Below are 23,112 nucleotides of genomic sequence, written 5' to 3'. Positions count from 1 at the left end.
TGCTTCCTGGTCCTAACTCTGGGAGATAGGAATGATTATTTTCATTTCACAGCTGCAGGATCTGAGGTCAAAGAGGAGCCGTGGCTTGCCAAAGTTCACAGATAGGAATGGGGGAGCGGGGCCTAGAGATAGCTCTGTGGACACCAAGTCCTTTGTTTGAGGCATCACACCAGCTGCTTCCTCAGCACCAGGGGCCTGGGGGCTCCCATGGTTCCATTCAGGCTGCTGGAAGAAAGACTGAGGTCACTGCCAAGCTGGACCCCTCGTGATCTTCATAGCCCACACTTGCACTCAGTTCCGCACCGCCCCCTTCCCTTTTCTCCAAGGAGCAGGCAATATGTGGCCCAGGGCAGGGGGCAGACCCTGCCCCTGTGTCCTCTGTCCTCCAGGTCTGCGGTGGGCCCTTCTCCCATAATGCAGATTATACTGAGGAGGAAGTGGGGCGACCAATGAAGAACATTCCCGTGTCTCACGGGGGTGAAAATAGCCGTGCGCTGGCTGCTGAAAATCTGTATCTCTGTGCGTAGGTTGTTTTGCTAGTAGCGGAAGCAGATCTAGGGGAGGCTGGTGCTCTGGCTGGGGGAGGGGAGGCCAGCAGGACAGGCTCGGAATATAAACTAGAGTCAGGCACCATGTTGCTCTTGTCTCCCAGAACCAGGAGATTGGCTTTGCTGGGAGGGCTGGGCCGTGTCGGGCTGAGGATGAGCCAGGGTCTGCACTAGTTTTCTCTGGCATGCCGGAGGGAGGCCCTCTGATGAGGCTGCGAGGGGAGGCTATCTGCGCTGACCCTCCCGGCTTTGGGGGTGCTGGGGTGGGAAACCTCAGTGAGGCCAGTGAAGGAAGGGCTTGTGCGATCTGCAGCTGCCGCCCCCGTAGAACACAATGGGTGGGTTCGAGCTGTTGTTTCAACGTGTTCGAGTGTGTCTGGCTCCCTGATGACCTAGGCCAGCCTCTCGGAGGCTGGCCCGGCTGGGTCCGGAAGCCAGAGCTCCCCCGCTCTGTGTGTGTGTGTCGGGGGGGGGGGGGGGGCGGTGCAGAGTCCAAGCTGCAGAACCACCAGTCTCGGGGTTGATTTTGGACTGCTGCAGCTCTGTTCAGCCAAACTTCAGCCAAGCCGAGAGCTCCAGGCATGGTGTGAAAACCCTGACTCCCACACCGTGACTCCAGAGGTGGGCCTGGAGCCCCGGCACCTTCGGGGAGGGCCTTGGCGTTAGTGGGGTGAGGGGGGCCTCCTTTTACCTGACCCTTGGCCTCCGTCCTTCCTTAGAGGTTTGGAGGCTGTCAGCCCTCCGGGCAGGCCAGGAGAGTCCCAAAATATCTTCTTGAGAGGTCCCAGCGGCCCGTAGTGCCGGGAGTAGCTCCCCAGACCCTTCGTGCTGGCCAAGCTGCTCACCAACGAAGCTTCGCGGCTGGGAGCTTCCTAGATGCCTCCCTCTCAGGCCTGCCAGCCCCAGGAGGAAGGCCCCCCAGGAACTGTTTGCAGGCGGGGCCAGGGGGGCTGAGGGCACTGGAGCCCAGCAAAAAGCCGCAGACACAGGCCAGTGGGAGGCTCCCTCCCCCAGGTCTTTATCTGACCAAGTATCTCGGCACACAATGTTCTGGTTGGTGTTTCTTGAACATAAATCTTTATTCCAATTGCAGTAGCTTTGATGGAAAAAAACAGGGCACACTTCATCGTGCTTTTACCCTAATCAAATGTCTCTCTTGCCAATGCTCTCGACGTGTCTAACTTGCCCTATTTGGATTGGGTTGGGGGCGGATGGGACAGAATAGGACCATTTGCTGTTTTGTTTTTTGTTTTTTTTTTTTTTTAACCAGAGGGCCAAGCTGGATCTAAAAACTAGAGCAGGGCTTTCACCCCGTGCAGGAAGGGGATGGCTAGGGAAGTGAAAACTTGGTTTCAGTGTATGTGTTCTTCTGGGGGAAAAACTGTGCCTTCAGGGAAAAAATTAAAAAATGGCAGGGGAAGGTGGCAGCTTGAGGATGGGTGGAGCCCTGGGCCAGGCTGCCCCCTGGGGTCTGTCTGTCACCCCCATCTCTTTCTGACACTGACACTTGAAGTAGTCAGTGTTGATGAGGACAACCCCCTCAAAACATGACTACTCACGGTGTTGGGTTTCTTGGAAGCCCGGGATCCTGATGCTGGTAAATATGACACACCTTCCTCCTCTTTCTGCTCCATCGCCCCCCTCCTCGCCTGCCTCTCCTCTCCTCTCTCCCGTTAGCTTTCCCATCAGGGCAGGCAGGAAGCCATTGTTCCCTCCTGGCGTGACCCCCCTTTCCTATGCGTCTCCCTGGCTTTTGTGTTGGTTCTCACTCTGTTTCTTTTCCTCCCCCGCCATCTTCTCTGCCGGTCCCATGACCCCGTCCACCTTTGGTCACTTGTGGACATCACCCAGTTAGAAATCAAAAAGTTCTTTCTGGCTCCCTGGCTCGTAGGCCAACGCTGGGGCCCCTGGAAGTTGCCGTGGGGCCGTCAGTGGGTGGGAAGAGTGTTGGAGGCCCTCCTGTTTTCTCGGATAATGAAATCTTTCTGCAGGAAGCCACTGGAGGATGAATCGAGGACCAGCCAGTAGTACTAAGGCAATCTTAACATGAAATCAGATCCACCATGACAGCTCTCATGAGATTATCTCGTTACCGCTCTTCTGGTCAGCATTTCTGCAAAAAGCAGTTCTCCCCCTAAGAACAAGCCTACCTCACAGGTCTTTGGTGCACGTCTCCTCCTATCTAGATGGTGAGGGCCTCCAGGACCCAGGCTGGGCCTGAGGCAGGGGATCTGCTTCTGATGAGGCTCCACAAACCTCCCCTCTCGAAGCAATCAAGGCTCCTGCATCGGGGCGGTGGGACAGGTAATCCAAGGATTAGGTAGCTTTGGCTCTGGAATGCAGAGCGAAGTTGCAATCCAGCAGACTTCCCTTTCTAATCATGTCCGGCTTAGGCTAATATCTGAACCCAGTCAGCCTTCCCTGAAGTTTTTGCAGAGCTGGCTGGAGTGGGGCGAGGGTTCCAGCCAGGGGTTGCTGTGGGCAATTCACCCTGCAACGGCCCAAGCCTCGTAGGTGGTCACAGTGGGGTAAAATGACTGGGGCTCCGGCACAAGGGATGCTTCCAAAAATTTAATAAATAATGATTTTTTAAAACTGTATAAACTATAAATTACCATGCAGTCCTTATAATTTAAAATAATTTACAGGTTGAGGTAGGGAGGGGCCCAGGAGGGTGTGGAGGGGGAGCTCGGGGAGGGTGGGGGCTGTCCTGCAGGTCAGGCTCTTCTCCCAGCCTTCCTGCTGAGCACACACACACAGGCCGTGTCGATCCGGATGAACCGCCAGGCGGCCTGCTTGCCGTCCATGGTCAGCGCCTTGACGAAGGTGTGCGTCGTGGTACAGTATGAGTTCCAGTGCTTCGAGTCGATGCCCCTGCACCCGCTGTCCACAGGAGTGGGGTCCCGGCACTTGGTCTCAAAAAAGTACTGTTTGAACACACTGTTGTTAATGTTCACCTCTCCCAGCACCATCACCTCCTTGCCCTTGATGTCCGTGGCGGTGGTCTTGTCCCCCACCCACACGCTGACGCTGTCGCACACCGAGAACTCCCCCCGGTGGAAGACAGGGTGCGACGACGACCGCTTGCTCCTGTGAGTCCTGTTGAAGGAGGCAGCACCACCCGCCTCCAAGTCCAGACCCTGAGTATCTGCAGCCACAGGTGGGGGGTGCGTGCTGAACAGCACGCGGGGTGAACGCAGTCGCCGCTTTTTAAAAAGTTTGGGGTCCACAGTGATGTTGCGGGTCTGCCCTGCCACCCTCGCGGCTATTGCCCCGGCCGGGGTGCTGCGGGCTCTGCGGAGGGCTGTGTCGAGGGAATGCTGAAGCTTAGTCCAGTGGGCTTGGGGGATGGCGTGTCCTGCTGGGACATTGCTCTCTGGGTGTGGTTCTGCCTGTATGCCGATCAAAAGAGCTGTGATCAGAGTGTAGGACAACATGGACATTACGCTATGCACCTGGAATGAAACAGAAACAAGGATTATTCCACGGTGCACTAAGTTTTGAACAAAGGCAGCTTCTGGGTCTTGACCTCCCTAGAGGATCATGAGGTTTCACCTGGGAGTCTAAGGGCAAGGTGACCTGGGATTTACCATTCAAACCGGGATACCCTTGAGAGTGACAGGGGCTGCGAGCTACAGTTATCTGAGCAGGCATGGACGGGCCGGCTCAGATGACCTAGGGGTATGGTCATGCCATCTAGGGGTGGGCTTTTTCGGGAAGGGACAGAGCCCCCAAACTTGCCAGCAGCTCTTACCGAGTCTTTTGAGTTGTCTGCCTGCCAGCCTGGGGCAGCTGTGGGCGGGCAGTATATGTCTGACACCTGTTCCCAGCACTGTGTCCTGCCCGAAGGCTTGGCTCCCCTGGGAAGGCTGTGGGAAGGGCTGCCGGGGACGTATCTTGAAGCCTTGGCACCGAATACACTTTCTTCAGACAGCAGTACTGGGTCAGATCTGAGATCTGGTGACTCGGAACCCTTGCTACAAATCCATGAGGCATCACATTTGGCAAAAAGGTATAGAGCTCTGGGACCGTCATCGCCAGCCTAGTCAGCCGCCAGCCAGCACACACAGATACTGATACTGATAATAGTTCCTGGTCGTGGGACATTCTTAAACTTTTCAAATGCATTCATTTCGAATTTCTCATTAATCTGTGAGTTAGGTTAGGATTCATCATCTTTCTGTCATGTACAAAGAGAGTGATCCACACAAAATTAATGAACAGGCCTAAAGTCATCGGCACAAACTAGACTCAGAATAGACGCCAAAGCTGACCTTACTAAGCCAATCTACCCTTCCTCCCTCCCTGTCCCCGCCTCCCTCCATTCCTTCTTTCCTTTCCCTTCCTTTCCTTTCTTTCCCTTCCCTTCCCTTCCCTTTCCTTTCCCTTTCCCTTTCCCTTTCCTTTCCTTCCCTTCCCTTCCCTTCCCTTCCCTTCCCTTCCCTTCCCTTTCCCTTCCTTTCCTTTCCTTTCCTTTCCTTTCCTTTCCTTTCCTTTCCTTTTTCTTCCCTCCCTTCCCTTCTCTTCCCTTTCTTTTCCTTTCTTTCCTCCCTTTCCTTTCCTTTCCTTTCCTTTCTTTCCTTTCCTTTCCTTTTTCTTTCCTCCCTTCCCTTCCCTTTATTTCCCTTTCTTTTCCTTTCCTTTTTCTTCCCTTCCCTTCCCTCCCTTCCCTTCCCTTCCCTTTCCTTTCTTTCCTCCCTTCCCTTTCGCTTCCTTCCTTCTCACTTTCTCTTTCATTCTTAAACATGCCTTTTCTTTTTATTATTTACTTTTATGTGAGTATAGACCAAATGGCAGAAATCCGTCTGTCCCCAAGAGGCAATACTAGCCTCCCCTAGAGCCTGGGCCAGATAGGGCTCTACACTGCAGTCGAGTGACCACCCCCAGGCAGCTAACTGTGGAGTTACCTCTGCTCTTGAACTCACTTCTGGTGGGGTCCTAGTCACACCTGCAGATATATATCAAGTGTCACCCCCTCTCTTGGTAGGGTTAGAGGCATCCCCTGGAGAGGGTGCTCAAACTTCCCATTCCATCCCTTCCCCCCACTCCTCCCCACTCCCACAGGTCATTCTGTGACCTGCCCTCTTTTCCAGCCTGCCTGCCACAGACACCACCTTCTCCTTGAGGCTCCTCAGATCACCCTAGGAAAAGTGATCTCTTTCCACGCTCAACTTCTGAAGTGCGTGTGCACACGTGTGTGTTCTCTCCTACTAAATCAGTGCAATGACAGGAACTCTGCATCGGATCTGGGGTTAGAAAGCCTTGTGTGGATTCCAAACTGGTTAGCAAAGGGGAAGTCACTTAATCTTTCCGAGCCTTAGTTTCCTCATTGATAAAAAAGCAGGCAAAAACTATGATTTCGCAGGGTTGTCCTGAGGACTGATAGATGCCCACACACCTCCTTAGTCTGGGGTCCTCCCAATGTCCTGTGGTCAAGGACTTTGTCTTCTTCAGTCACACTGCTGCTCGTTCACTCTCCAAACCTACTCCATTCACGTCTTTTCATAGCACTGACCACCCTGATTGGGCTGTTTTTCAAGCCCAGTGATTTGAGCCCGTCTCCCCACTGGCTGCAAGGACCTGGAGCGCAGAGCCGCGTCTCCTCCACACGCACTAGTCACTCCATCCCTCAGTGTGCACCTCTCTGGTCTTCCATGATGGCTTGTGCGTAGCCCTCTCACCTCTCCTCGCGCTGTGGGCAATCGTGAACATGTCTGTCTCATAAGAGCACGTCAGACGGTGTGCCATTTGAAGTTAAGTATCTCGGGGACCATGCGCAGTTCCGGCACACAACAAATAAAAGGAAAATGAATGGAAGAGTGAACGGGGATGGCCCGAGAGGCTCACTGCCTGCCTTCTCTTCGCTGCGGTGCACGCCTCCTTTTGGATTTTGTGGCTATGGCTACGTGCTGCGTTCCTAATCTGTTTTCAAAGGGATGCATTCTTCTCCTCAACTGTGCTTTATTTCAGCTGGCAATAGGCAGCTCTTTGGTGAGATACCAAGAAAACCACCAAATTCTTTTCTCTTGGGTTACTTAGGAAAACATCGGTGTTTCCTCCAGGCCTCCAGCCGGCCACGCAGAGCCGGGCTTCTGACCGCCGCTGGTTCTGCCGGCTAATGGTGTGATAGTCCAGCCAACGGCCACAGAACTGATCATTTGTTGGCAGCTAAGTCAAACCCCTTCGTTGGCTCCCTTCCTTTCTTCTCAACACATGGTGGCTCTCCTCAGACAAGAAGGAGAAGAAAGGAAACCGAAATTCATCCCTTTATAACCAAATTAGTAACACTTAGAATTTGGTTGGGGAAATGGGAAAAAATAACCACTAAGAATTAGGGTTTTGACGGTAATAAGGGACCTACTGCTCCCTCTCTCCCATGACCACAGGTCCCCACCCACTCCTACAGTCTCCCCTTTGGTAAGCTCATCCTCTTATAAAGAGTCCCGTCTTCTGTGGGGCTGACGCCCATACCGGGACCTCTAGCCCAACTGCTTGTTTGGAAGCCAGTTCCGAACCTCCAGCTTCCTTGTGAGCAACTTTCCATGGATACTGACATTTAAAAAAAAAATTTTTTTTAACATTTGTTTTTTGAGAGACAGAGAGAGACATAGCATGAGTGGGAGAGGGGCAGAGAAAGAGAGAGTCACAGACTCCAAAGCAGGCTCCAGGCCCCGAGCTGTCAGCACAGAGCCCAACGCAGGGCTCGAACTCACGAACCACCAGATAATGACCTGAGTTGAAGTAGGACATTCAACGAACTGAGCCACCCAGGCGCCCCGGATACTGACATTTTAAATGCAAGGCATCCCAAGCAAAAACCTTCACACCCATACTCCTTGTTAGGACGATCATTCCCTGCCCCCGGCTTTACTCAACAACCACTTGACGGTTTATGATGGAGTTCCACAGCTGCTATCTCTTATGAACATCTCCCCCCATACTGCTAAATGTGTTTCCCCAACCTCTTCCTTTTTCCATCACTGGAACCACCATCCCTTTGTTCACCAGCTCCAAAACTCCACTCTTCGTTGGCCTCAGCTCCTTCCTCCTGGCCTCCCCTCCAGCCCTTTGCCTTCTGCTTCCGTAGCATCTCTTGAAATTCTGTTTTATTCTCACCTCTCTGTTCCTAGTTCAGGTCACAGAACAGTCTCCCAACTGATGTCCTGGACCCCCACCTCTCTTCTTCCAGTTCCTCCTGTCCCTGGCCACCCGATTCAACCTCTTGAAGCACCACTCTGATCCCATCACCTTGCTCAGAGGGTCCAGTGGTGAGCAATTGTCTAGGGAGCCAGGAACCCATCAGACCCTGCCCTCCTTCTACTCCCCTCCCATATATTTTTTTAATATCTATTTATCTTTGAGAGAGAGAGAATGAGAGAGAGCAGGGGAGGGGCAGAGAGAGAGGGAGACACAGAATCAGAAAACAGGCTCCAGGCTCCAAGCTGTCAGCAGAGAGCCTGATGCGGACCTCGAACTCACAAGCCGTGAGCTCTGACTGAGCCACCCAGGTGCCCCTCCCCTCCCATATTTTGCATTCCAGGCAAACAGAACTCCTGTCACAGTGCCTGCCCTGCGCTTTCCCACCATTGCCCTTGGTTCAGACTCTTCTCTGCCAGATACTCCCTCACGCCCTCCCTGTGCCTTTCCTGTTCCCCACCTTTGCTGGTTGGAGTCCTGCCTGTCACCTTTTAACACCCGACTTAAATACCACCTCCCCTGGGGACCTTTTTCTATTTCTAAACAGATAAACTCTCTCCCTTCTCCACCTCTGTAGAGTATTTCTTTCGCGCTGTCTTAGGGCCATTGCATTCTCGTATCCTCCCACCTACAGGCAAACTGCCCGGAGGCCGAAAGGCCTCCTGTTCACCTTTGGCGCGTCCAGGTGACCTCTAAGAATCAGCGAGTGTGTGGACAAGTCTCCTTGCTTCTGTGTTCTTTCATTTCTCCACGTGACTGCTGATGCTTAAGGCATCTTCCAACTCCGACATTCTTCGAGTTTAAGCAACCATAAAGGTTGCTGCGCTGCCTAGCACTCTGCAGGCTCAACTGAATTGACTTCACAAAGTTCATAAAGTCAAATTTTACTTCTCAATTCGCTGTCAGGATAACACGTGATAGCTGATGGCATTTAATCACCGTAAAGATTTGCACCAGGGACAGATTGTTTCATTAAGATTTGAAAACGTTGCAAATATGTGCTCACATTTGGGCTCTGGATTAAAAGTTGGTTTTTGGTTTTTTTTTAATTGGATCACTCATCATAGCATGCCCCTATACCATAATCTTTTAAAAATTTTTATTCATTTTTAAAAAATATTTAAAATACACTTCCTAGCTTTTCTTTTTTCCGAATGAGAATATTGCCATGCCTGACATTATCTCATAATGCAGTGACAATATCAAATATCTGTATTTTTATTTATTTATTTTTATTATGCTTTTTAATTTTTTTTTAACGTTTATTTATTTTTGAGACAGAGAGAGAGCATGAACAGGGGAGGGACAGAGAGAAAGGGAGACACAGAATCTGAAACGGGCTCCAGGCTCTGAGCTGTCAGCACAGAGCCCTACGCGGGGCTCGAACTCACAGACTGCGAGATCATGACCTGAGCTACCCAGGGTCAGGTTTAACCGACTGAGCCACCCAGGCTCCCCATGCTTTTTAATTTTAATTCCAGCAAGCACACAGTGCTGTATTAATTCCAGGTATACAATACAAGGATTCAACAATTCTATACATCGTGACCAGTGTGTTCTTCAATCCCCATCACCTCTTTCTTTTTAAATTAAACAAGTCTTGGGGTGCCTGGGTGGTTCTGTTGGTTAAGCACCTGACTCTTGGTTTTGGCTCAGGTCATGATCTCACGGTTCTTAAGTTTGAGCCCCACGTCAGGCTCTGCGCTGACAGTGTAACACCTGCTTGGGATTCTCTCTCTCTCTCTCTCTCTGCCCCTCCCCATACACATGCACTCTCTCTCTCTCTCTCTCAAAATAAATAAATAAACTTAAAAAATAAGTTAAAGAAGTTTTTCTTTTTAAAAGCCATCAATGGATAGAGAAAAAAAGAAGAAATGAGTGCTATGTCTATTCCAGTGGTGCCAGTGGGTCAAGGGTCATTTTCGCTGTCCACTTGGCCTTGCTCTAAATGTAAACATGCAGCTGACTTCAGCTGTGAAGATTGGGACGCCCCCAGTTGTCAGGGCCTGTGTGGAGTGCAAGAGGCGTCCTGTGGCTCCTCAGCTCCCCGGGGAGGTACCCCTGAGGCCGCAGCAGAGAAAAGCCTTGACAGGATAGAGCCCAGTGAGCGCCTCTGTGGGCATCTCCCGGGGGGAGGCTTGGATTGGAAGGGCATTCCAAGATGATCAAGTCCAGAGGTTCGGGGCATCGAAGCAGCTGGCGGGTCTGCCAAACAGCAGACTGCTGGGCCCCACTCCCAGAGTTTCTGACTCAGCAGGTCTAGCGTGGGGCCCGAGAATCTACGTTTCTGACAAGCTCCCAGGTGATAGTGTTGCAGCAGCTCCGGGGGCTGCATTTTGAGAACCACAGGTCCGGTCCGATCCTTGAACTTGACGGAGGAGAGACATGGGTGTCGGGAGGCTGGGGCGGGGCGGGGGGGGGGGGCTCTGGGTGGCCTGGGACTCTGCAGCTGAGTGGCAGGCTCTGCCTGTGGGCACTTGGCGCTGCTCAGCCCCAGCACCTTCCAGAGGAGAGAGCCCTGAGGGGGCACGCAGGCTGTAACTGATGGCTGCGCCTTCCCAATCACCAACATCAAAATGAAAATTCCGTTCAACAGACGGTAAGTTTTGCCTTCCTTGCGCCACAAACCTGGACACCGGGGAACCCCTGGATAGTCAATTATTTTTACATTTGGCTTATCAGGTTTCCGGGCATCAGGCAGATTTGGTCCAAGAGCACTTAAAGTGCCCATGATAGAAATATGCCTCCAGAAAGCACTCGCAGGTACCTGTGGCTTTCCTGGGACCAGGACCTGCTGGTCTGAATTCTTAGACACACATCCTTAAATGAAGGAGGTGAGATCATAATGATCATCATTAGCATTTATGGGGCACAAGTATCTCCTTAACCATCACAACAAGCCCGGGAGGAGGCCTTATTCTTCCTGTCGTACAGAGGAGGACACAGACGCAGGAGAAGGAACGCGATGTGGCCGCACACCCGGTAGGAGCGGAACTCAGAGCTGGCCTCTGTTCCCAGACCTGGAGCTCCATGGCCAAGAGCATGACCGTGATCAAGGACATTTCGTCTCACAGGGTTGCCAGTGCAGACAGACCAGGAGCCGTGTGGAGGGTCTGACTGATGTTCTCTGTCTGTCTATTCGAGCCCCTGTGTTCTGCTATTTCAGGGGTGGGCAGCTCAGACTCTCAACATGTTCCTGGAAGCCGTGGGGCCAGACTGGGAGCCCGGGGGGATTTCTCTTCCAGTCGGGCTAGGAGGGCCACATGTGTTGGATCACTAGGACCCACCCCAGGCCTCTGCTAGTTAGCAGTTAGATGTGACTTCCCTTCTTCAGCCTGGGGCTCATTTCCAGCTGTCCTAGATGCTCCAGAGCCAGGAGCCTTGGCGAGGCAGAAGCCCCTCAGGCGCTTACCTCAGTGTGGCCAGGACAGAAAGCTGCTCCCTTGAAAAAGCCGTTATTGGGCCCGGACGCTGAGCTGAGCTTGGGTCCAGCATGCCATCCAGCCCCCTGGACTGCACGACCACGGGCCAGGACTCTGCGGGAGGAGAGAGCTGGCATTAGATGGGCACTTCACCGTATTCTGCAGCGGGTGGATAGCTGTACCCTAGGCAGGAGGGGAGGGATGTGCCAGCGGGACAAACCCGATTCCCTGAGTTCTGGGACTTTACCAGCATCAGAGCCCAGGCAGGAGAGAGTGTCTGGCTCCCGAAATTGCCACGGGCTGTCCTTGCACGGACCTACGGTGGCACCTGCCTCCCACTCTTGTGCCAAAGCCCTTGGTTTCTGCCTGGATATAGTCCACAGGTCCCAGTGAGATGCTTGCAGTCCTACACCAGAGTCCTGCTCCAGGAGACCCCTGACCCAGCATCAAAATGGAAATTATTCTGTATATCACACACACATGCAGATGTAGCAGACCCAAGTTTGGACAAGCCTAACTTAAGATAAATTATACAGAAGGAGCACCTGGGTGGCTCCGTTGGTTAAACGACCAACTTCAGCTCAGGTAATGATCTCATGGTTCGAGCCCCACGTTGGACTCTGTGCTGACAGGTCAGAGCCTGGAGCCTGCTTCAGATTCTGTGTCTCCCTCTCTCTCTGACCCTCCTCCACTTTCTCTCTCTCTCTATTTATCTCAAAAATAAATAAACATTAATTGCATGGGTCCACTTAAAAAAAAAACAGATAAATTATACAGAAGAAAACATCCTGACAGTTGAGAACAAGTTGGTCCTTTGATAAAGATTCAGAGAAGTTATGGTGGCAAATATGATAATCTTGATAGATAACAGAAAACTCTTATCAAATTAGGTTGTGGCTCTCAGAGAACCAAGCCAAAAGTCAAAATTTATCAATGGGAAGATACACAGATGATACGGTGTGAAAAAAAATGCTCTTCAGGTTTAGGTTGTGGTTCCTAGGAATAGTGGAAGGGTTCTCTTCTCCTCTCCCTTCTATAAACTTCATACATGTAGGTGCTTCCTTCATTCATTCAACAATATTTCCTGAGCACGTGCTCCATGCCAAGCACTGATCTAGGTGCTGGGGACCCAGCACTGAATAAGACACACAGGTCGCTGTCCTATGGAGCTCACAGTCTTATGTAAACAAACAAGGTACCTTCTGATTCTTTTCACGTCATGGAGGAAATAAACAAGGCAAGATGACAAAGGGTGGTGACTGACTGCAAGGTGGAATGAGGTCATCCTGTAGACAGGCTGCTCAGTGAAGAGTGCTTGGAGGAAATGGTGTTCAGGTTGAGATCGGAAGGATGAAAAGGAATGAGGGAGAAAACTTGCAAGTCAGAAGGAATGGCAAGTGCAAAGGCCATGAGGTAGAACAGGTCAAAGTTGCTGAACATGTAGGGAAATGAAATGGAGAGGCAGAAGGAACCAGGTCTGCAAGGACATAGCTGGAGCTATGGCTTTATCCTAGGGGTAACGGGGAGGGGCAGTGGAGGGCTTTAAGCAAGAGAGGGGCATCACATTTTTAATAAATGAATGAATGAACTATTATGTCCATCGTAGAACTTGTAGGGTTGAGGTACCCCCCCCACTAAAAAAAAAAAAAATTCAATAATGACATCTGTAGCTTTCCTGTCTATATTCTCTCCAATTCCCCAACCCCTTTGCCCCATCATGTTTTTTTCCAGTGTGGACCCCACCACTCATCCTCCTTCAACCCCCTCTCATCTTGTACTATAGAAGCAAATGTCAAGGAAGCCATCGAGTTGCTACTCACATAGAGGAGGTGGCACAGGACAGAGGGTTAGAGAGAGCATCTGAAGTGGTTTTCCCGCTACTAGATGTCATGAAATTAAGGACCGAGGTGCTTTCATTCCTCTTCCTCACCCACTCAGCTCAAAATATCCTTCTTGCCGCAGAAGCACCAGAAAAACCTTCCAATACTCAGTTGGGGTTCAGGTCTAGAGATGGAAATTTACCCGAACGCCCTTTTAAAGGGTTAGATTCCGTGGCAAAGTACACAGTCACGCTCTCTCAGGGTTGGGTTTAGCCCTGGAGGAGCATGACGTGTTCCCAGGGTTAAGAGGTGGGCATTGTGGGGCCTTCCATCGCTCCCAGGAAAGAGGGTCTGGATCCAGTCCACAAATTGTTCAGCTGGCCATTTGGCCAACACTGACTGACCACTAGTGGAGCCCACAGAGCTGCATCTGGGTCCAGTTCCCTCTGATTCCCGGGTAAATCACTTAGTATCCTTAAGCATCTCTGGGCTTCCTTGTCCTGACGGCGAACTGCTGTGATAGCTAAGGTCTCCAGCTTTGATCATCTGTAGTTCTCCGAGCTCAGTTAACATTTTGGGGCCCGTATCCCTCCTGGATTCTTAAGCAATGCTTTCCCCCACCCCAACACTAGAACTCATTTTTTTTTTCCTGTTAATTAAATAAAACTCGCAGACCCTGTGCCAGCCGCTCTGTTAGGTGCTAAGGACACAAAGAAGAATATGACTTAACTTCTAAGAGCAAATAATCTAGAGGTGCAGAAAAGCAAGCATATGAACATGCATTTAAAGCACAGTGTGACAGGTATGATGTGTATGTGACATGATAATGGAAACCTTGTGGAAGGAGGAACTTCAGCTTAGGTCACGATCTCACGGGCCATGAATTCAAGCCCCACGTCGGGCTCTGTGCTGACAGCTCAGAGCCTGGAGCCTGCTTTGGATTCTGTGTGTGTGTGTTTCTCTCTGCCCCTCCCCTGCTCATGCTCTCTCTCAAAAATAAATAAAAATTAAAAAAAAGAAAAAGAATTAGCTGGAGGTTCAACACAGCTCAGGATGGGGTTTCAGGTTGGGTGTAAGAAGTGGTGATGGGCCGTATATATCAGTAGGTGCCTGTGAGCTTGGAGAGCCCACCACAGTGGCCTGCCCACTGACTGTAACTTCCTGTGTGACAGAAAAGGCCTCCACTTTCCACCCAGGGAAGAGTGACTTCCGCTAGAAATATTCTGGATATTCTACTATAAGCCAGGATGGCCTCCAGTTTAGATCTGCATAAAAAATCCCCCAAATTCTAGGCAGAGCTACCTTCTTGGGGATTTTCCCTAGACCTATCACAAAAATTTGATGCAACCTGGGCCAAGCCACCCTCGTGCACCAGGGTTACCTGCCAATCACATCTAGATGCCTGAGCGGTGGATTTGAGACCCCGTCTCACATCTCCTATGCTTTTGACCTTCTCTCGATCAGCATAGGTATAAGTAGTTTGCTTTTGGAGAGAACAATTCACTGTCAAGAATACTGAAACACTAAATGATTTTTGTTTTAATTTTTAATGTTTATTTTTGAGAGAAAGGCAGAGCGTGAGAGGGGGAGGGGCAGAGAGAGAGGGAGACACAGAATGAAGCAGGCTCCAGGCTCCGAGCTATCAGCACAGAGCCCGATGCAGGGCTCGAACCCACATACCTCAAGATCATGACCTGAGTCATGATGCTTAACCGACCGAGCCACCCAGGCACCCCTAAATGATTTTCACAGAAACTGCTATCATTGTTTTTAGTCTTATGCTAGTGAGGGTTGGGGCTGTAAAATTAAATCTGATTTAAATATCCCCGATTTCTGATGCAAAGATATTAGGGGCAACTAACCCCAGTGCATATCTATTTTAAAATGCTGTCTGTTCTCATGAGGTAGTCACTAAATCAGATGGCTCTCACCCTTTTACAAATGCATGAAAATAAAGCCAAGCTCATTGCAGACCCGTGTTCTATTCCTTCTTACAGGGCATGATGGAATGCTCTTGAAGTCTAGGGTACTTCTTCTAGACCAGGACAACCCTGGTCCATCGAGGGCCCCCTGTTTAAAGCAGTGATTCTCAAAGTGGGAGCCATGGTAATATCAGCAATGTCTTGGAACTTCTTAGACATGCAAATGCTTCGGCCCCATCATAGACCTAGCAATGCTGAGTGAGACCCGGCCATCTGTGTTTTAACCCCTCAGGTGGTTCTGTGCACACCTAAGCTTGAGAATCACCCATGGGGTGAGGGAGCCAGGGCCAAGAGAGAGCCAACCCAGAGGAAGTCTACTGCACTGGGCAACCTGCTTGATGGAACTTTCCATATTATAGTCCATGTTATGTCTAGACCATGACCATGACCATGGGGTCCAGAACCCCAGAACAACCAGCCTCGAGTCAGCTAGAATTAGAGGTTCTCCTGAGGACCTCCTGAGGTTTAGCTTATTTGTATGGCTCTCTCTGTTGATGCCTATGTCAGTGACCCCTTCACTTTCTTAAGGTCTCAGTGATATTTTGGTCAATTTTAGCCAAGAAGCTTAGAGGAATGCAAACTGTTGAAAACCCAGTTAATATACAATTGGAGGAACCCATGCCTCTGCTGGAGAGTTACTGGGGAGTGAGGGGCATCAGCTATAGCAATTGCAACCTGCTAAATGTCAATCAGCATCCTTCGAAGTTCTCCATGCTCGAACTTTGTGGAAGATTTCATCTACCTCCTAGCTCCCCCATTCTGCTGCTCTCCCCCCATCCCCAATCCTCTACGGCAGTGACCTTCCACCCAGGCTGAACACTAGAACCACCTGAGGAGGTTTACAAAGTCCTGACACCTGTCCCACCTCCAGAAATTCCAACTTAACTGGTTTTTTTTAATGTTTATTTATTTTTTGAGAGAGAGAGAGAGAGAGAGAGAGAGAGAGAGACAGCAAGCAGGGGAGGAGCACAGAGAGATGAGGACAGAGTGGGCTCCACGCTGACAGCAGCAAGCCCGATGCGGGTCTCAAACTTGTGAACCGTGAGATTATGACCTGAGCCAAAGTCAGATGCTTAACCGACTGAGCCACCCAGGCACCCCTCAACTCAACCGTTTTGGAGTGCTGCCTGGGGATCAGTATTTTGTGAAGCTCTCAAGGTGATCCCAAGGAAAAGGGCTGAGAACAACTGTCATACAGGATGAACAGGAAGCTTGACATTGGCTTTGATGAGCTAGCAATTAAGAGAAATTATGAAGAAATTAATATAGCTCAGAAAACGCAAAGTGCAGGTACGGTCACTTTGAGGCAACAAGAATACAGTGTCCAGACTCTCTGGGGGATGTGAACCCCTTCTCACCACCCTCTGCCCTGCCAAGTATCTAGACATAATTGACATATGTGAATTGGAAGGTCTCCTCTTTACTCCTTGCAAGCCACTTAACATGTTGTTTGATGGTTGGAGTTACGGTTAGCTTCTTATTAAGCCCAGGGATTATTTGCTGGCATTTTTAATACCAAAGATTTGGGGATGCTCGACCACAAAGAACTCTTGGACGGTTCCTCGCACGTGCTCGGAAGCGACGGCTGGTCCCAAGAGCAGTTTCTGCCACATCAAAGATGCCAGAGCCCCTGGCATGAACTACAGTCTCCTTTCCCCTAGCTTCCACCTGCCAGAGGCCTGTGTTGGGGAAACTCACGGGGGATGTTGGGCATTAAGAACATGTAGTTGCGGGCGTGATAATAATCACTGTTGGTGCTCTCTCTGTGATTGTCATCATTATGACTGTTCTCCCTTGATTCTCTCCTTTTCTCTGGTGGTTCTTGCTCTACGCCTGCACACAAAAAGGAAATTTGGAGTCTTTCGCGTTGTAAGTCTGTTTTCCTAATTTTTAGCCTAATCAGAAATTTTCTAGTATGGAATACAACCATGAGGTTTGCTGACTAAGAGTTCTTGTTTGGGTGGCGGTGGGGAGGGGATTCAATTTGACCATTTAGAGATGATTTGATGTGTTTTAACTATTTAGTGGTTTTGGCAAGTCCAATAGGAAAATTGTACATCTGGCACCAAGGACTTAGGAAGACGTTAAAGTTCAGCAAAACTGCTATTCTTTTTGACTGGAAGTATTCAATGCTAACAATTCTAAAGAGTCCTGCCACATTTTTCTAAAAGAGAAATGGGCCTCTGGCTCTTTGGGAGATTCTGAGGTAAATTACAAAACCCTAGCATTTCTCCAGAGAGACAGGCAGCTTAAGGAAGAAACCACCAAGGTTGGCTGACCTTGAACTTCAGAACCAAAGAGCATTTGCTATGCATGTGCAAGGCCTCTTGGTGTGTGCGGCTGGCCACAGTCCGCGTGGTATTTACCTGCCTAGATTCATGAGCTGTGCAATGCCCACACCGCAGAGAGGTTTTCATAGCGTGGGTAATCACAACGTCAACGTGGTGGTAGGAGATAAGACATCTAAATGCACAGCGGCCTTCCATTACAGAGCTGAGGGCAGCGTACTTTTGCAAGAATGCACTTCTAAATAGCAGTTCTTGTACTATAGCCCATCGGCTTAGCAATACTAATGATATATCTATAATCTATGCTTCAGTGCCAAAAACAATCCAATATGCTTTCAAACTTCTCTGCAACCCTAAGAAAACATCTCCTTGGTTCCAACTGGCTGATCCTTAAACCACAAGAAAAAGATCCATTTCAGCTCTGCTTTTGGCCTTTCCCTGCCTGCCGTTCCCATACTTGGGACTAAGAGCAGACAGAAGTATTGGGGGAAAAAGCACTCTCAGGCTGGTTGGAGTCAAAGGTTGCTTTCGAGAATCCTGGCACCTAGCGAGGTCTCTCACCCGCTGCAGACCTCGGGTGGCCACCTGGGAGGGAACGCGTGAACGAAAACAAAACATTGTCAGTGAGCGACAGCTCAGATTCAAGTCTCACTCTTCTATTTGCTTTATAGGATTAAATGTCCTCAACTCCTCTTGAGCTAGCCTTTTCCTCTCAGTGTGTGGTATGTTTTCCGAGCAATAGGTCAAGCAACGTTACAGCACATAAGTCTATAATGCAATTCAGATGTAACTTCAGAAATAAAGACAAGCTAAAGATCTATAGTCTTGTAACAGACCGGCAAATATCCTGGCCTAACAGACACAGAACATTCTAGGGCTTTTAAAAAGGCAGGCAGGCCATCTTTCAATTGGTGAGGGATAAGAGATGAGCTATGGGACTTGAATGTAAGGGTCCTGGTAAAATGTCACCCACACTTGTCCCTGAGACACCCACATTTGTCCCTAAGACACCCTCACTGTCCATGAGACACTCACACTTGTCCATGAGACACTAACACTTGTCCCCAAGACACATTTGTCCATGAGGCACCCATGCTTGTTCATGAGACACCCACACTTGTCCCCGAGACACCCACACTTGTCCCTGAGACACCCACATTTGTCCCTAAGACACCCTCACTGTCCATGAGACACTCACACTTGTCCATGAGACACTAACACTTGTCCCCAAGACACATTTGTCCATGAGGCACCCATGCTTGTTCATGAGACACCCACACTTGTCCCCAAGACACCCACACTTGTCCCTGAGACACCCTCACTGTCCATGAGACACTCACACTTGTCCATGAGAAACACACACTTGTCCATGAGAAACACACACTTGTCTATGAGACACATTTGCCCATGAGACACTCACGCTTGTCCCCAAGACACACTTGTCCTTGAGACACCCACACTTGTCCATGAGACACCCCCACTTGTCCCTGAGACCCCTCACTGTCTATGAGACACCCTCACTGTCCATGAGACACTCACACTTGTCTATGAAACACTAACACTTGTCCCCGAGACACATTTGTCCATGAGGCACCCATGCTTGTTCATGAGACACCCACACTTGTCCCCGAGACACTCACACTTGTCCCTGAGACACCCTCACTGTCCACGAGACACTCACACTTGTCCCTGAGACACACTTGTCCATAAGTATGTTCAAGGCCACTTCTGTTTGAGCAGCTGGACTTCAGTCTCACTGCAAAAACTGCCGCACCTCAATCCCCCTGCATCCACAAAAACCTGGATCACAGGTAGCCAGCACCAAACACATCACAAGGGGAAACTGAGTCCCAAAGATGGGTTGGCCACCTTCCCACACCACAACACCCTGGAGTGACAGCTGCCACCGTCTCTCCTGCTCCCTCGCTCTTCCGTGCTGACATTTCCTGGCTTGTTCACTGATTTCACACCCAGAAAATCTGACTCAAGGCACGAGAGAGGTAGCTCAGCCCAGCTCTGCCCAGGCATGCAGCACATGCAAATCGTGGGTAACCCGAGGCTAAGAGAAGAACTGGGAAGGAAGAATTGATTTCCACGTGTGTGTTTGTCTGGGGGCTTTATGCTGTTTTAGCTACTTCCTGTGTGTGGCTTTAACTATCCCAGTCCCGAGCAGGCTCGTACCACACATACATGCCTGATGGGGGATGTCGGAACGTCACTAGGGTGGTTAACTGTAATGAGCGGCTATTTGATGGGCCTTTTTCAGCTTATTTGAAGGAATTCCATCTAGCTCTTTCATTATGTTAGGAAAAAGGTCAGGGGAGATGAAAACCTGCTGCCCCTTCTAAAGTCATTTGACTCACATATAATTATATTTCAGAACATTCCCAATCTTCTAATGTTTCTTTTTTAGGTTTTATTTGACCATGACATCATGAACAAAAGAAAAACTCGGCACTGGTGCATTTCAGTCTGGAGCTAACAAGAGACCCACAGCACACCTCTGTCTCTGGGGACCCGGAACACTGTGGGTAATTAGAAATTCCAAAGATGAGGGCAGACGGTTTCTCCCGCTCGCTCACCACACATGGGCACAGGTGTGTGCACACACACACAAGTACCTACACACGCACAGACACCAGAAGCTCGTCCCGCGGTTTCTAAAGAGGTAAGTCTGGATGTTTAAGATCCAAAGAACTATACATGACCTTATTTTAGACTCTCAATTGTTATCTTAATGATAGACTGTTAGAGCTGTAGAGAAAGGGCCACTGGTGATTCTGCAGTCCAGGTGCTTCCCTTACAAGCTGGCCAACTGATGCCCTGAAGCCTGGGGTTGGCTGTATTTTAGCCCTACCACTTACCAACCGTGTGACCTTTGGCAAGTGCCTTAACCTCTCTGTGCCTCGGGGTCTCCTCTCAAAAATTACAGTAACTCTATCTTCCACACTGGGTCATTGAGAGGCTTAAATAAAATAAGCATTTAGCCCAGTGCTTGGCACCTGGCTATTAGCTAGCATCGTAGCTATTCTTATGAATACCACTGAAGACATTCAGCTAGAATCAGGCAATCAGTTAGTGGCAGGCTGGGTGCAGAACTGAAAGTGATGCCTCGTGTCCATCTTGCGTCCCCACCTGGCTGTCTCTGGCAGGAAGAACCCTGCTTTTTGTCCCAGTCTTGGACGGAATGGCTGGCCACGCACAGGCTCAGTGGCCCCGTCTGCAGCTGCAGGACAATTATCTGCAATCTCTTCCCAGCGAAAACGCTGAGTAACGAACTGAAACGTGCGCTTTTGGAATGATCCGTTTTCCTCAGCCACGTGGCAGTCGGAGGGAGGAAGCTGCTCCAGCTTTGACTGCATTTGGGGAGCACAGTGCCCGCTCGCTCTTTGGCCATCACGAAAATGTGCCGGGCCCCGCAGAGTTAACAGCATCTTCACTTAGGGTAGTTGCTGCCTTACAGGGAGCATGGATCACAAGTAGAATACGACACGGAGGTATCCTCATGGTCAGATTCACGCTCCACTATCCAGGCACTGGGGACAAATTCAGGCAGCTGCTTGACTGTTGACTTCTTGAGGTCTTAGGTGCTTTTTCTGACCATGGGCTGTCCCAGGGTAGGCACTTAACGAGTGTGTATTCAACAGAATCGACAACTCTTCCCACGGCTGCACCAGTTTATTCAAAGTAAATCATGATTTCATATTACATTGGGGAATAACAAGTCATCCCAATTTATATTCCTGGATACCTGGGGAAGCCCCCCATTTCGCTATGGCGAGGCTTCATTTAAGAAGAAGAATGCCCCATTGGTAGGCTGACAGGTGCACTGCTGAGGAACTGTCTTAGCTCTCAGCGGACCCTCATCCCGCCTCCGTTAGCAGCACGAAAGAGCACACACAGGTGTCGTGCAGAACAAATTCCTCACTCCCAGCATGCTCATTTTTCTCGTCCAGAATTTACTTGGGGAAAGCTATGCTCCAACCCAGCCACTGGTGCCATTGTGCAATCCAGCGGGATGGCAGTTACCTCGCTGTTTAGTTACGACCCATGAAAGGATGAAAAAGAAAGAAAGAAAAACACAGAGCATACACACACAGAACGAGGGTGGAGGCTGCGTGATAATGAAAACCATTTGTCAGGATTTCGCTCCTTTCTTTCTGAATCGGCCGAGTTCCTGGCACCAGGCCTCTGTCTGTGAAGGGAGCTGCACCCCTAAGACCTTCCAGGGGCTCGTTCACCATGTCCAGTCCATGTCACGCCGTGTCCTCAGAGAGGAGGGCACTTGATTGACTGTCCCGGCTCCCTCTGGGCCACAGCCTAGACTGGGCCTGGCTCCAGTTGCACCTCTGTCCTAAGGCGCCTCCCCCACCCTGTGGAATCGGGCATTAACCTCAGTTTCCAGCTCTGCCTTAGCCAGACTGCGGTTTGCTGTAAGAAGGGCTCTCCCCTTGCCTGCATTGTGTCCACCGGCAGTCCCCGCTTCCTTTTGAGCTGTTCTACTTTTCCTTCTTTCCACAGACCTGATCTCCATATTCCCAAAATACAGATTCACACCTTTGTTTTTAGGATAAAAAAAGCAAAATAAAAATTTAAAACGAAAACAAAAAAGTGTCAACAACCCCCCCCCCGCCCCCAATTTACAACCGGTGGCACAGTGTGTATCTGCCTGAGCATGTTTGTGGTGCTTGCATCATCCCAGAGAGAGGAATGGCCTCGAAAGACGTGTGTTGTAGTTACAGTAATGTGCACTTGGGCCCGTGAAGTCCTAGTGCCTAATTGTCCACCTCTCGATCTGCCCCTTTCTCAAACCCATCACGGCATTTGCCCCAGTCATGTCTCTCATTCAGACCCGTGGAGCACGGCGGCATTCTCTCCAACCTCCTCCACCACCACTCTCCCCACCACCATCATCACCATGACCAGCTCCTCCTCCATCACTAGGACCACTACCCTTATTGCCATCGCCGCCTCCACCAACATTTCCACCACCAGCTCCACCGCCATTACCTCCAACACCGTGACCGCTACCCTTACCGCCATCGCCGCCTCCACCAACATTTCCACCACCAGCTCCACCGCCATTACCTCCAACACCGTGACCGCTACCCTTACCGCCATCGCCGCCTCCACCATTTCCACCACCAGCTCCACCGCCATTACCTCCAACACCGTGACCGCTACCCTTACCGCCATCGCCGCCTCCACCAACATTTCCACCACCAGCTCCACCATCACCATGACCACCACCATCCTATCATCACTACCATCATTTTCCCCAACACCTCCTCACCACCGTCACCACCACCACCACCAGCACCACCACCAGAGGACTCCAAGAACTTTCTGGAGTCAGGGAAGTCTTGCCAATGTTCCCCCCAAGACCTCCTCTTAGGCTGTCAAGAAAACCAGCAGAACCAGAAGACAGCCACACCCGGGGGTCATTTATTCTCTCCAGAGTTGTTAAATGAATTGTTTAGGTCCATATTGCTTCCAATGGAGTGGTGAATAGAGCCACGTCTAGAAATCAATATTCCTGCTTTCCCATCTCTTCTGTTATACTGTTTTCCAGCACCTATTCTGGAAACTGCTTTTTTCCCCTTCCCTCTCCTGAGATTTTCTTGTTTGTCTTGCTGTTGCTGTTACCTTTGCTTTTCTAATAATGTAGATGACAACATTATTCAGTTTAGACCTTGATAAAATTATATCAAAAGAGGAAGATCTTTTGTCACAATGACATTATACACACACACACACACACACACACACACAAATTCACAAAGGTAAATAAGGAGTTATGTACCTTGGCCCTCCAAAATGAGGCGGGTGCTTCCATATGTCTAATGCAATGTGTT

The 23,112-nt window shown here is 50.1% G+C and overlaps 1 protein-coding gene across 1 annotated transcript; it reads right to left on the bottom strand.

Annotated features, from left to right (window-relative positions):
- Positions 1–3,207: 3,207 nt before the first annotated feature.
- Positions 3,208–11,185, bottom strand: NGF (nerve growth factor). Its single transcript, XM_047085812.1, has 2 exons — positions 11,158–11,185; positions 3,208–4,003 (listed from the first exon to the last, which is right to left on the bottom strand). Exon 2 carries the CDS (start codon positions 3,989–3,991, stop codon positions 3,266–3,268), a length of 726 nt encoding a protein of 241 aa, XP_046941768.1. The 5' UTR covers positions 3,992–4,003; positions 11,158–11,185; the 3' UTR covers positions 3,208–3,265.
- Between the last annotated feature and the right edge of the window lie 11,927 nt (positions 11,186–23,112).

Source organism: Lynx rufus, unplaced genomic scaffold, assembly GCF_022079265.1.
Source record: "Lynx rufus isolate CCGP_SWC_20201006 ecotype Redwood Valley unplaced genomic scaffold, mLynRuf1.p SCAF_2, whole genome shotgun sequence".
NCBI classification, from domain to species: Eukaryota; Metazoa; Chordata; class Mammalia; order Carnivora; family Felidae; genus Lynx; species Lynx rufus.
Note: the sequence above shows the minus strand (reverse complement) of the source record. Positions and strands in the feature narration are given on the sequence as shown.